This window comes from Leuciscus leuciscus (genome assembly GCF_965113295.1).
Source record: "Leuciscus leuciscus genome assembly, chromosome: 1".
NCBI lineage: Eukaryota > Metazoa > Chordata > Actinopteri > Cypriniformes > Leuciscidae > Leuciscus > Leuciscus leuciscus.
In genome coordinates this window covers 38335319-38349758 of record NC_138725.1, presented here as the reverse complement: position 1 = coordinate 38349758, position 14440 = coordinate 38335319, and the positions used below count along the sequence as shown (strand labels likewise).

General features: G+C 38.3%; 1 protein-coding gene across 1 annotated transcript in view; it reads right to left on the bottom strand.

Moving 5' to 3' along the window:
- Window positions 1-250: 250 nt before the first annotated feature.
- Window positions 251-14440, bottom strand: part of LOC309496301 (sialoadhesin-like) — a 42815-nt gene continuing 28625 nt past the window's right edge. Inside the window, exons 12-18 of the mRNA XM_082166297.1 lie at window positions 5058-5326; window positions 4851-4985; window positions 4562-4732; window positions 4200-4481; window positions 3799-4038; window positions 3591-3704; window positions 251-626 (exon numbers count right to left, since the gene is read on the bottom strand). Of these exons, the coding sequence (XP_082022423.1) occupies window positions 556-626; window positions 3591-3704; window positions 3799-4038; window positions 4200-4481; window positions 4562-4732; window positions 4851-4985; window positions 5058-5326 (1282 nt within the window). The 3' untranslated portion in view covers window positions 251-555. The remainder of the gene's footprint in view (window positions 627-3590; window positions 3705-3798; window positions 4039-4199; window positions 4482-4561; window positions 4733-4850; window positions 4986-5057; window positions 5327-14440) is intronic.

The following is a 14440-nucleotide window of genomic DNA, read 5'->3' as shown; positions in this document are numbered from 1 at the left end:
CTTTCCAATTACTCCTTGTGTATTTAAACCCAGTGTTTCTTATATTCCTTGTCTTGTGTTGTCCTTTGTTGGATGTTTCTTTGAGGTTATCATTTCTGATCCCTGGCTTTCTTGTGTTCATTTCAGTTGTTATTGCAGTTTTTCTGAATGGCTAAAATACATTTCTTAAAACGATCACACACTTTCTCAAAACCTTAAACACAAAACCAAATCTTCAAACTATATACAGAGAACATCTGACTCAATTCAATTTCAATTCAATTCAATTCAATTTGAATTTATTTGTATAGCGCTTTTCACAATACATATTGTCTCAAAGCAGCTTTACAGAGAGTGCATTTCAGAAATGTACATAGAAAAATACAGTTAGTTAATCATGTATTAATTTAGGGCATAACATATCGCCGGCGTCGAGTCGTCTCTTCACAGGCGTCGAGTCGTCTCTTCACAGGTGTCGAGTCGTCTCTTCACAGGTGTCGAGTCGTCTCTTCACAGGCGTCGAGCCGTCTCTTCACAGGCGTCGAGCCGTCTCTTCACAGGCGTCGAGTCGTCTCTTCACGGGTGTTGGGGCATCTGAAGGTTCCATGTGAGGCTGGAAACAAACTGGAACTGACAAACTCTATTTACTAGCGTCCCGAGATAACAACAGAAAAGCAGATGGGAAATAATTAGCATAGCTGCTGTTCAAACAATTGCCTCAAAACCATTTTATCTGTGCACAAAATCAAATTATACATTCAGATCTTACACACAGCCAGTCAAAATAAAAACACTACATATAATTTATTAGACACTACATCAAAAAATGGAGAACACAGAATCCATAGCATGCAGTTACAGAAAGAAAGTGTATTCTATCAAAGTAAATGAAGTCTGCAATTATGTAAAAAAAAATTATAGTAATCACAACTTCCATAGGGTGAGTAAATTGTATACTGTATGCACTGCAAGTATTGTACTGAATATTGTAGGCCTATTGAATGTCACATCACAGGCAATGTCGTTTCTTGCCAGGCAAAGGGAAAAACCCTCTAGTGTGCCGATTCAGCCTTGACAACACTGTCCACACCTTGCTTGTTTATATGTGATTAAAAGTCTAAATTCAATCTGTTCATCATATAAAGCGATCCATTCTCTCCAGAAAATTTGGACTAAACCACTCAATTCATATGGATTAGTTTATCTCTTTATGAACTTTTTGAAGCGTGGAGGTAGTTGCGAAGCTGTCAATGGAGGGACATAAATTGCTCAGAATTTAGTAAAAAGATTTTAATTTGTGTCCCCAAGATGAACAAAGGTATCATGAGTTTGGAACAACATGAGGGTGAGTAAATGATGACAGAATTTTCATTTTTGGGTGAACTATCCCTTTAAGGCTACTATCAAGATAAAATCCTAAATCCTTAGTGTCTGAGGAAATACAAGGAAAAATAATACCTAGTTCAATAACATTCAGATCCTTTTTCTTGATTGGCACAAACAGAATAATTTGGGTCGTCTCATCATTTAGTTAGGGCGAGATGGGTGTGGTTGAAAACTTTGTTCTGCATCTGTGACTCACTGCATTTTTAGCTGGAGTGCTCAAACTTTTATACAAATAACCCACATTTGTTCTCTACAAAAGGCACCCATTCAAAACTCTCAGACACATGGCGTGCCTTTGTTACAATTTACCCTACTTATGGGGTATACAATATTTGTGTGATATTATAATCTGTTTCCTTAATGAAGAAAATATAATCTGAAGAAAATAATTAGAAAAGACGTAATCATCAACGATGAACATAACATGTACCCAAAATTGTAGAATGACGCATTTAACAGAGAGTCTGAGAGTGAAAGAGGAAGTATAGGAAAATAAACTGGTGTGAAGAGAAGTTGTTTTATTCGTGCTTCATGCAGAATGACACTGAACACATGAGAATCTGTATTAGTGGTGCTTGCTAAGCGTCTGTATCATTGCTCATACCTGGGGTCAAAGGCTTTTCATAAATCTTATTACAGTTTCAAAAGGCTAAATACAAATACAGTTTGTAATACAAAAAGGCTTATTACAGTTTCTCTCAATTACTCATTCATTAAAATCAATTATATTAGACAATTTTCATCAACATAATACAATTTTCTAAAAGATTTCTCAGAACAATGAACACTATTCTTGTGTTTCACAACTCTAAACACATATTCAGAACTGGACACCATGTGTTCATGTTTAGTATAAAACCACACACCGTCACACAACCGGCAGTTCTCACCATGTGAACACTATAGTGTAACAGTTTTACACGCCAGTCAGAACCACAGGATGTGTACAAATAATGTGTGAATTCATAGGCTCTACAAAAAAAAAAAAAAAACTTTTCAAGAATTGTTTAAATATAGTTGTATTATTATTATTCTCTCCATAAATGTAATAATTTCTGTAGATTGAAGTACTTTTATGCTGCAAAGTCCAATATTGAGATATTAAAACTTGATTCACGATTCTTCTGCTTTTATTTGTGGCACTGCAAGACAAAGCATCAGATTCAGAATATTTCAAAAAGGCTGTTTCTTTATTAAGAAAAGTAAACAATTAAAATATGAAATACTGCAGCAATACAAGTCAGGAGACTTACACTAAAATAAGGAATATACATGCTTACAAATGACAGTGTGTTCATGTGGTTATAATGTGAATCATGCTAATATCACACAAGCCTTACATTGTAAAGAATTGCACAGTATTACATAAAGCAGAACAAAATGTCAGCCTTAAGAGAGGCATTTTATTGTAATTAAAACAAAATATAAATATTATAAGAGGAAAATAATTTGGCCAATGGGAATGAAACTGTGAGAGGATGGGGATGTACTTGTGATTCTAAAGCTTAGTGGTGGTCTGATCCATATTACCAATAATAGTTTATTGGTCAATGACAGAAAAAACAAACAGGTTAAACAGGTTAACATTCATGTTCCTTGTTAAAGCCAACATTAAATCAAAATGTACCCTTTCTTGGCTATTCCACAGTTTAACCTACTTTTTACAATCACTTTCTGGTGTATAAAATCAATTGGGAATGCATGTAATCAATGGAAGTAAAGTGAGTTGAGAAATCTGGTTCATGTTGATTTTAACAACCGTAACATGCCAAATCTGACTGACTGACTGAGACTGACTCACTGACTCACACAATAAATGAGTTCCTGCATTTATATGAAGTTGTCACTCCCAACTTGACTTTTACAGTAATAATGCTCTTGTGAATGAGATATTGAGAGATTCTAGGAAGACACTGAAGATTTCTGACTCACAACAAATTAATTTCAGATTAAAATGTCTTCCTCTTCATGTAACTGTTAAATACACTCAGCATTTATTATTTTTTCTTGCTTTTATGAACTACTATCATCTTTTAAGTATATTAATTAACCAATCTGGACAGTTCAGCAGTTTTCACAACACTGTTTTTGGGACAAAGTAGTAACCATCAGTAATCAAAGCCAGATGTGACATCACATAATATCAATGGTTGTTTTGACAGAATTTTTGGTTAATGACATATAATGATAACAATGACTTCTAATAAATCACTCGGGTGTTTTACCTCTCATTCTGCAGCATTTGTAAATCAGCACGACTGTCACTAGCAGATATGGACAAGCTGCCAGTACAGAAGTGAGTGTGTGGAGGACAGAGATCTGAGAGTCTGAACGAGACCCTGAAAAAGAGACACACAAGCACTTTATCATGCACTATATCTGAACGAGGGCATATGAAGAAATAAATCAGCTCACAGTTTCAGTGAGTCTCACCTCTGACTGAGATCCAGCTCTTGGGAGACTCTCCTCTCGGGTGTTTGCAGTTGTAGAAACCCTCATGTGACTTTGAGACAGTCGGGATGATCATCTCTGTAGTTTGATTCTGGACGAGTGATCCATCTTTATAGAAATCAGCTCTGAGGATTGGTAGGGTTTTATTTTGATATAAACAGCGTAGAGTCAGAGTCTCTCCTTCAGTCACAGGATGAACAGGACTCTCCAGAATCACACCAACTACAGAAATAGAGGAAACATGCAATACATGAACAACATGATAACATAATAAAAACAAGAATATAACACACACACAAATATATATATATATATATTATGTTCTGGCTGGTTGCTAATGTAAACTGCCAGTGAAATGAATAAATACAGAAACACAGACTCACAGTGTACAGTGATATTAACAGGATGATATTTCTCTCCAGATTCAGACTGACACCAGTAAACTCCAGTGTCTAATGGTAAGGTGGATCTGATTGTACATGTAGATCCTGTTTGTGATCCCCACACTGATGATGAACAATCTTCCAGCCGCCCGCTGTCTGTGTATCTTCTCACTGTCCATCCATCAGAGTTACTCTGGTCTTCACAGCTCAGAGAGAGAGAGTCAGATGTGAAGTGTTGAGTTCTGCTGGGACTGATGATCAGAGACACTGGAGGAGAAACACCTGACAAGACCATTACAGATATAATTAGGAAATTGTCTTTATAAAGATGAATCAATCATTTAAACTGAGTGTGAACTCACCAGTGACCCACAGTGGTTGTGTGTTGCTGTATGTTGTGAAACTGGCTGGTTTTCCTCTCTCTGCTCTGCACACATAAACTCCTGTGTGATTTAGAGCAACAGAACTGACAGTGTATTTTCCTCCATCTCCTCTGCTGCTGTCTGACAGCGGCTCATAGCGAACACTCAAGTCTGTGTTAAGTGAGAATATGCAGATGATCACTAAAGGAAATTATTTCTAATAATGTTTTTGATAAAACAAGTTAATTTATGTGTTGGACATTGGAGGACATGGAGGACATTATAATACCTGATGAGAGAGTTACAGTGAACCAGCTGAATGTCCAGCCTGTAGAAGAGCCGTTAACCTCACAGTTCAGAGTCACTGGATCTCCTTCAGTCAACCACTTCTGAGGAGAAACACTTAAAACTGTCTGGGCTTCATCTGAAATAGAGACATCACTCATTAATAACATGTTAAACTTGTGTGTGTTTATGAAGAGATGATCAAACTCACCTGATACTGTCAGTGTAACTTCATCACTCAGTTGTGATATGCCTGATCCTTCAGTCTCTGCTCCATAACAGGAGTATTTCCCTGCGTCAGACTCAGTAACAGACCTGACTGTGTGTTCCTGTAGTTCACTGGAAAGCTTTAATGTACGTCCTTTATACCAGGTGTACTTCCAGCTAGAGACTCCTTCAGCATGAATGTCACATCTGAAAGTGACTCTCTCTCTTCTGAATACATGTTGATCAGGTTTAATGGTCACTCTGGATTTTGGTCTTTCTGTACAACGACAACAATAAAATAATGTGACGATTAATTAATTAAAATAATAAAATGTGCAGTTTTTTTTCTCTCTAGGAACAGTTACTTGATTGACCAACAGAGTGAATGTGATTTCACCAAGTGTAACATGTTCCTGGATAAACATCTTTATTGATCCTAGAACAACATTCCAATCAACCAATCAGATTTGAGGGACAAGTTTACAGTTTATGTCAAGTTTAAGCTTACAACCAGAGTTTACAGTAGTGTTTCTGTGTTATTCGCCTATCATTTCCCTCTGATTTTAGAGATACTTTATGATTAGTGCTTTCGCAAACACCAGCCCCCCTTAGTTACTGTCGCTATGTCCGACAAGCTCCGCCGTTCTCACGCCACACCATGTTCTCACGCAGTGAAAAATACATCGCGGAGCAGAGAGGACACTGACAACACGCTAACAGACAGGACAGACCAGGTTACTTTTCGGTTACGTTTGATATTAAACATATTAAACCAACAGTTTACAAAACATAAGACCAAAGATCTCACCTTTCAAATTTGGTCATTTTTTAAAAGAAATTTAAACAATAAATACCGTTTTGTGGCTCTTTAATGTGTCGTGACAGATCGCTGCAGAGCATAAGTTAAAGCTGCTCGTGAACCGATCATCTCTTCCTTCTAGTTAATTTATAGCCTCAAATAAACATGAACAAACATAAGAAGGCGTGTTGTTTTAACCACGTAAAGGAGTCAGTACACTCCGATTTTCAAGTTCAAATCCTCCCATGTTAACCTCATAGACAGTAAAAGAAATGGACACAGCGACCCCATTGGATTCAACAGAGACAAAGTGAAGCCAATTAGAAACTCTTACTTCCTGGGGGTCGAGCGTACTGCGCAGACTCAAACTGAGCTTGACGACGTAGATGTGACGTGAGCAACCCATCTGTCTTCTAGTAGCTGTGCCAAGAGAAATCTGAATCATTCCCTTCCGAAACTTGCAGAGATGGAGAGTGTGAATAGGAGCTGTTCATGAGCTATGAGCAAGAGAAACGTTTGCTATGTATTCTGATTAATTATTTTGTCACTTTGCCTCCACGTCCCCCCGATTGCCCGCGAGCTTCTCCTCCTGTCCATACGGTAATTCTCTACTGTGCGACAGAGAGTCGCGTGGTTATGACGCAATCGTTAGCCTACTTTTACAGAAATTGCTTCTACGGGGCCATAACAGAAGCTACAAGGTAATGAAGCCTTTTATACATTTTCGTGTTTCTTTAGAAATAAATAATGGACAAATGGAGTCTTTAAACGCCTCAGATGTGAAGTTATTCGCTGTCAAAGTGACGCCAAAATGAATGGGAGTCAATGGGATGCTAACAGCAGGTGGGGGTCCGCTAGCCAATGGCGGCGCCCGGGGGTACCTTCAAAATAATAGAAAACCCTGCCCCCCTGGTTAACCTACTAACTCTCCTGACTGCTTTGTCAGACAAAATGGCGGATGGCGAAGTATGATTGGTCAGATCACCTGTCAATCAAGCTCCCTGCGAAGGGTCAAGGCAAAATCCCTGCGAAGGGTCAATTGGCAAAATCCCAATGATCATAAAACACTCATGCTAAATCAGGTTAGACTAAAGTGTTGTTCTCTATAACTGTTATAGTCACTGTAGCATATGGACAAACTCATGATGACTTGTCATTTTAAGATTTAAAAAAAGCTTTTAACCATCAACCTCATAAATGTCAATCACTGCTTAGCGCCAATGAGTCTGAATCAAATTGCCCCTTTGACTCGTTTGTGCCCGGGTGGAAGTTTAACAGATACACCTCCAAACTCTGCTCATAGATCAGAGTAATTAGATCATAATCAATTCAAACCCCTTTTCTCTGCAAGCAAGAAGTCCAGATGGCTCGAAGAGGCCCACACACGAACATTCTTCGCATTTAACTCAGAATATAAGTGATTCAAAAGTGTATATGACATATTCCTGTATGCATGTATGTTTAGCCCCTTTTATTAGCCTAGTGTGACTTCCTAGTTGTGTTAGTTGAACTCTAAGTGCTTATTTTAAAGAATAATAATGTATCTCTATGTTTGTATCTTCCAGATATACCAACCTTGGTACCTAATTAAACCTCTCGGTGTGCCTAAGCTAAATATATGTAGCCTATAGGTTATGATAAAATGTATTATACTGTCTTTACCATTAGTGTTGTCACGGTACCAAAATTTCAGTATTCGGTACCGATACCAGTGAAAATCCACGGTTCTCGGTACCAATTTCGGTACCAAAGCTTAATTTAGATTAAATTTACATAATTATATTAAAGTGTATATCACAAAGATGGAAACTGTAGTATTAAAAACACTTTACAATAAGATTCCATTTGTTAGATAACATTAGATAAAATGACCTAACAAAAAAAACAATAGTTATATACTGTCGCAATTATTCTCCTTTAGGGGTTAATTTAAAAAATACATTTTTAAAATCAAAAGTTAACATTATTTCTGTTAACATTATTTAATGCACAATGAATGAAGTGAACAAACATGACCAATCAAGTGTTTTGTATTAAATAACATTCACAAACATTAATTAATGTTGTAAAAATATATTGTTCACTCAATGTGTTATGTTAGATAACGCATTAAGTGATGTTAATGAATGGTATCTTATTGTAGCATTACCAAACTATACAGGAGATAAAATATGTTTTATTTGACTTGACTATACTTTTATTTAATCCAAAACTGTATTCATATTTAACTTTAAAAGGGCTTTTTAAACCTGCTAAGAGTTATCCAGCCAAGAATAAGACTAGAACTGCTTTTCTGACGGACTGATATTAATGACGGCTTTTTATTTCTCATCTCCATAAATATATCTAGTAGTAAAGCTAATGCAAGGGCTAGAAATCAATTAATAGGCCTATGTCACACTTCCTCGTCGTCATGGAGAGCGCAGTTCGCACAAGCGTTTGTACTCCTGTGGCGTCTGTCGTTGCTATGCATCCATGAACGCACATGGAAAAGCGAGCGCGCCGCTTCTATTATGAGCGCGCTTGCCTCGCGCCATTTGAAATAACGTATCTGCACGCGCAAAAACATCAGCAGCAGCACCGCCGATCGCCATCAGCGCTTTTATGAAGAGGACGCAACTGCACGCGCTTCGGGCATGCACGCGCATCAAGTACCGGGTTTGAGAAAACCTGGTACCGTGACGTTTAAAAAAAATTAGTACCGACTTGGTACCGAAGTACCGGGTCTTTTGACAACACTATTTACCATTATTTGGAGTAGAAATGACAAATTCTAACACCATCATAAACCATGCAAATTAGGCCGTCAAGTGAAGACAAAGAAAACTTTCTCCCGCTCAAAATGTCTTAATCCGATTGGTTGAAACACCCAGGAAAGGGACAACTCCTTAAAGAAGGATGCACACACCGAGAACAGTGTTCTTGTTTGGTCTTGTCTTGTCTTGTTTTTGCTTTGTCTTCTCTCCTCTTCTTCAAGTTTATCCGCTATCCGTTTTGTTTTGTGTTTTACTTTTGTTTATAGCTTTTTGTATTAGTCGTATCTCCGGCTTCTTGCCTTGTTTAGTCTCGTGCTCATTCATTTCTACCTACGAGTGAAACGGACTTTAAATTGAGTTTCTGGCAACTCTTACAAGTAAACCGTTTTAACTTCCCGCGAACTACACGAGCTCCGGAAGAACCAAAAGAACGTTTCCAACTAACGGACACACCGAGAACGGACACTCCCCAGTGGGCATTTGATGTCAATTTAACATCAATGTGACATCAAACACTGATGTCAAAATTACGTCAAGTTGCCCGCTGGGTCACACATTTGCATTCCTGCTCAGCAACAAAGATCAAAGTATTACCTTTATCTAGAGTTAAATGCGTTTAAGGTTGTCTGCCCCTGCTTAAGGTGATTTGATTCTTTGCTGGTTCTCAAAGGTTAACTGTTTGTGGTATTTTGCCATTCTGTGATCTGCTCTTCCTTTCTTTCTTTACTTTCGTTACTGTTCATATATATATTCTTTGTTAAATGTAGTTGTATGTTATAGTTTCATTTATTAAAACCCATTATACGCTTGATTGTCTCTTTTTGCTGCTCATAGAACAAAGCCTCTTAAATGTGACCTCTCTTGCTGTGACCTAGTTTTGGATTGCTCCGATGATCGATTGCTCCTGTCTGCCTCTCTGCCTGCTGTGAGTTTGTTTGCTTCGGTGCTAAGCTCCGTCTTAGCCTCGTATTTCTTTGTTTTGAACCATCATTTACTACAATTTGTAGTTTATACTAAATACTATACTTATACTAAATACAGCTTACCCAACATCTCAGATTGACATCGCTAGCTTCCGTTACTACTAGCACAACACGCTAATTCGCTACTGCTAGCCTGTTAACGCGCCACCTGTGCGCTCAGCTATTTTATTTATTTATTTTTCTCTCGCGCGCTCGCGCCTTTGAGTTAATAAAAGCTCAGGTAAGTAATAATCAGTCAACAAACACGGTGAGTAATGTCTTGTCCTGTTATTGTCACCTGCACTTCATGTCACATGTTTAGCATAGGCTTCTCTGCTGGCAATATAGGATTTATATGTGATAAATGCAAGGAGTCAGTTAGGCTGACAGAGAAGATTTCAGAATTAGAGACACGCATCCAAACCTTAATTGAGGATAGTAAGAGTGCTAGAGCTTTAGATACTATTTTGGATGCGCCTAGCATGAACTCTTTACATGATGCGGTTCCAGCTGAAGTAGAGCCTGTGCAGCCGGGCAAATGGGTGACGGTGAGGGATCGCTCTAGTCGCGGATCTAAAAACCACTCTTCCGTTCCGATTACCATAACAAATCGATTTGCCCTGCTCAGTGAAACACCCACTGAGAATTCTGTTGATTGTGCCCTAGTAATTGGTGATTCGATCACACGGAACGTGAAAATAGAGACACCAGCGACCATAGTCACATGTTTGCCGGGAGCCAGAGCGCCTGACATCAAAGCAAATTTAAAAGTGCTGGCTAATGCTAATCGTAAATTCTCTAAGATCATTATTCATGTCGGCACTAATGATGTTCGACTCCGCCAGTCGGAGATCACCAAAATTAATATTAAAGAGGTGTGTGAACTTGCAAGTACGATGTCAAGGACTGTAATCTGCTCTGGCCCCCTTCCTGTTCGCAGGAGTGATGAGATAGTCAGTAGATTGTGTTCACTGAATCGCTGGCTGTCTGAGTGGTGTCCGTGTAATAATATAGAATTCACAGACAATTGGAAAAGTTTTTGGGGCAAACCTGACCTGTTGAAAAGAGATGGTATTCATCCCTCCTGGGATGGTGCTGCTCTTCTCTCTAGTAATATGGCTCATAGTCTTAGAGCTCAAACATGACAATCTGGGGCTCAGGTCAGGAAGCAGACAGACTGGCTAAACCAACCGTCTGCTAGCGGCCTCGCGTCACCCAGGTCAGATAAATCCCATCACATAGAGCCTCTTTCACCTAGCTATCATCATATAGAGACTGTGTCTGTTCCCCGAATTTGGAAATCCAAAAAACGTTTAAACCTATCTAAGGTTAAAAATTTTATTGATGTTCAACAAATAAAAAACAGCTATAATACAGATGAGCAAATGCTAAAGCTTGGGTTACTGAATATTCGATCGCTTACTTCAAAAGCACTCATTGTTAATGATATGATTTCAGATAATAACCTAGATGTGCTGTGTTTGACAGAAACCTGGCTAAAACCAAACGATTACATTACTTTAAATGAGTCCACCCCGCAAGATTACTGTTATAAACATGAGCCTCGTCTTAAACGCAAAGGGGGTGGTGTTGCTGTAATTTATAGTAATATTTTCAAAACCACTAAGAAATCAAGTTTCGAATATAATTCTTTTGAAGTGTTAGTGCTTAATGTAAAAATATATAGTATAAATGATAAATCGCGTTTGAGATTTGTGCTGGCTACTGTATACAGGCCACCAGGGCACCATACAGACTTTATCAAAGAATTTGCGGACTTTCTATCAGAGTTAGTATTGGCTGCAGATAAAGTACTAATTGTTGGAGATTTTAATATACACATCGATAATGAAAAAGATGCATTGGGTTTGGCATTTAAAGACATTGTAAACTCAATTGGAGTTAGACAACACGTGTCAGGACCTACTCATTGTCGTAATCATACTCTAGATCTAATATTATCACACGGAATAGATGTGGATGCCGTTGAAATTCTGCAGCAGAGCGATGACATCTCAGATCATTATCTAGTCTCGTGTAAATTACATTTAGCCAAGGCTGCAAAGCCGACTCCGTGTTACAAATATGTTAGACCTATCACTTCTGCCACTAAAGATTGCTTTATTAATAATCTTCCTGATCAGTTTCATCATTTTAGCATCCCGGATAGCTTAGAAAAACTTGATATTGCAACAGAAACTTTTAACTCTCTCTTTTCCAGCACTTTAGACACAGTTGCTCCTTTGCGCTTAAAGAAGATTAAAGAAAATAATCCAACGCCGAGGTACAACGAGCACACTCAGGCCCTTAAGAGAGCAGCCAGAAAAATGGAACGAAACTGGAAGAAAACAAAACTAGAGGTATTTCGCATTTCATGGAAAGAGAGCTCGATTGCATACAGAGAGGCTTTAAAAGCTGCTAGATCTGCTTATTTTTCAACCCTATTAGAAGAAAATAAACATAATCCTAGGTATTTATTTGAAACAGTGGCTAAACTAACGAAAAAGAAAGCTTCAAACACAGAAGTTTCCAAGCAGCACAGCAGTAATGACTTTATGGACTTCTTCACTTATAAGATTGATAATATCAGGGAGAAAATCATAACTATGCAACCGTCTACTACAGTATCGCATCAGGCAGTGCATTGTAGTCTCCCTGAGGAAAAATTTGATTCATTCGTTGCTATAGGAGAGGAAGAATTTACTAAACTCGTTAAATCTTCTAAATCGACAACATGTATGTTAGACCCTATACCGACTAAGCTACTGAAAGAGATGCTTCCAGAGGTCATAGATCCTCTTCTTAATATCATTAATTCGTCTTTGTCTCTAGGATACGTACCAAAAAAACTTTAAGCTGGCTATGATTAAACCGCTTGTTAAAAAAACGCAACTTGATCCTTCAGAATTAGTCAATTACAGGCCGATCTCGAATCTACCTTTTCTGTCAAAGATACTAGAAAAGGCAGTATCTTCACAACTGTGTTCCTTTCTAGAAAGAAATGATATCTGCGAGGATTTTCAGTCCGGATTTAGACTGTACCATAGTACTGAGACTGCTCTCATTAGAGTCACAAATGATTTGCTCTTATCATCCGATCGTGGTTGTATCTCGCTATTAGTGTTACTCGATCTTAGTGCTGCGTTTGACACCATCGACCACAACATTCTTTTAAATAGACTAGAAAACTATGTTGGCATTAGTGGAATTGCACTAGCATGGTTTAAATCATACTTATCTGACCGTTATCAGTTTGTAGCAGTAAATGAAGAGATGTCTCATCGATCACAAGTTCAGTATGGCGTACCACAAGGCTCAGTACTAGGACCGCTGCTGTTCACTCTGTACATGCTACCATTAGGAGATATCATTAGGAAACATGGAATTAGCTTCCACTGTTATGCCGACGATACTCAGCTCTATATTTCTTCAAAACCTAACGAAACTTACCAATTCACAAAATTAACAGAATGCATAGCTGATATAAAAAATTGGATGACTCGTAATTTCCTACTTCTAAATTCTGAAAAAACAGAGATTCTAATTATTGGACAAAAACGTCCTCACGTAATAACCTAGAATACTGTCTAACACTTGATGGCTGCTCTGTTAAGTCTTCGTCGTCAGTTAGGAACCTGGGTGTGCTCTTTGATACCAATCTTTCATTTGAAAGTCACGTGTCTAGTATCTGTAAAACCGCATTTTTCCATCTTAAAAATATATCTAAATTACGTCATATGCTCTCATTGACAAATGCGGAACAATTAGTTCATGCTTTCATGACATCAAGGCTAGATTATTGTAATGCTATACTGGGTGGTTGCCCTGCACGCTTAATAAACAAACTACAGCTAGTTCAAAATGCAGCAGCTCGAGTTCTTACTAGAACCAGGAAGTATGACCATTTTAGCCCAGTTCTGTCAAAACTGCACTGGCTCCCTATTAAACATCGCATCAATTTTAAAATATTGCTGATTACTTACAAAGCACTAAATGGTTTAGCTCCGCAGTACTTGAGCGAGCTCTTAACGCATTATACTCCTTCACGTCTATTGCGATCTCAAAATTCCGGCCAGTTGATAATACCTAGAATATCAAAATCAACTGCTGGCGGTAGATCCTTCTCCTATTTAGCAGCAAAACTTTGGAACAGTCTTCCTAACATTGTCCGGGAAGCAGACACACTCTGTCAGTTCAAATCTAGATTAAAGACACATCTCTTTGACCTAGCATTCACATAATACATTATAGACTTCTATAATTCAATATTAGGCTGCATAGATTAGGTCAGCTGGAACCGGGAACACTTCCCATTAATCCTGATGTACTTGTTACATCATGAGAAGAATGGCATCTACGCTAATTTTAGTGTCTGTGTTTATCCCGAGGTTTTCCCGCAGCCTGCCGGATCCAGGCCGTTTCCAGATCTGACGAAGGCCCTTCGCCTGGACCCGATGACAACGCAGTGCTGAAGTGCCAACTAGTCTCTCCCTATGGAGGATCCCTTTCCCACTCTACAGATAAAGCGTCGTCAGGAAACTCAATTTGCGTATCTACCCCGAATTGATAAAATAAAATAAAATTCTGAATTAAAACTATAAGGAAACACCAGTAATTTGTTTAGGCTTGGTTTGTAGGGAATTCCAAACCTGCACACATATATTCAAACGCACATAACTATAGAACCAATTCTTAATGCGCATCTGAACGCCATCAGCGTTTCTCACAGGATCGCGTTTAAAGTCTGTGTAGAGAGAATGGTGTCGTCTTAGCGGCCCCTAATTTAATAACAAATGATCGTTGCGACGGAAGCGAATCAATCAAAACCAACTTTAGCTGGAAAATAACTTTATTAAAGAACCGCTATAAA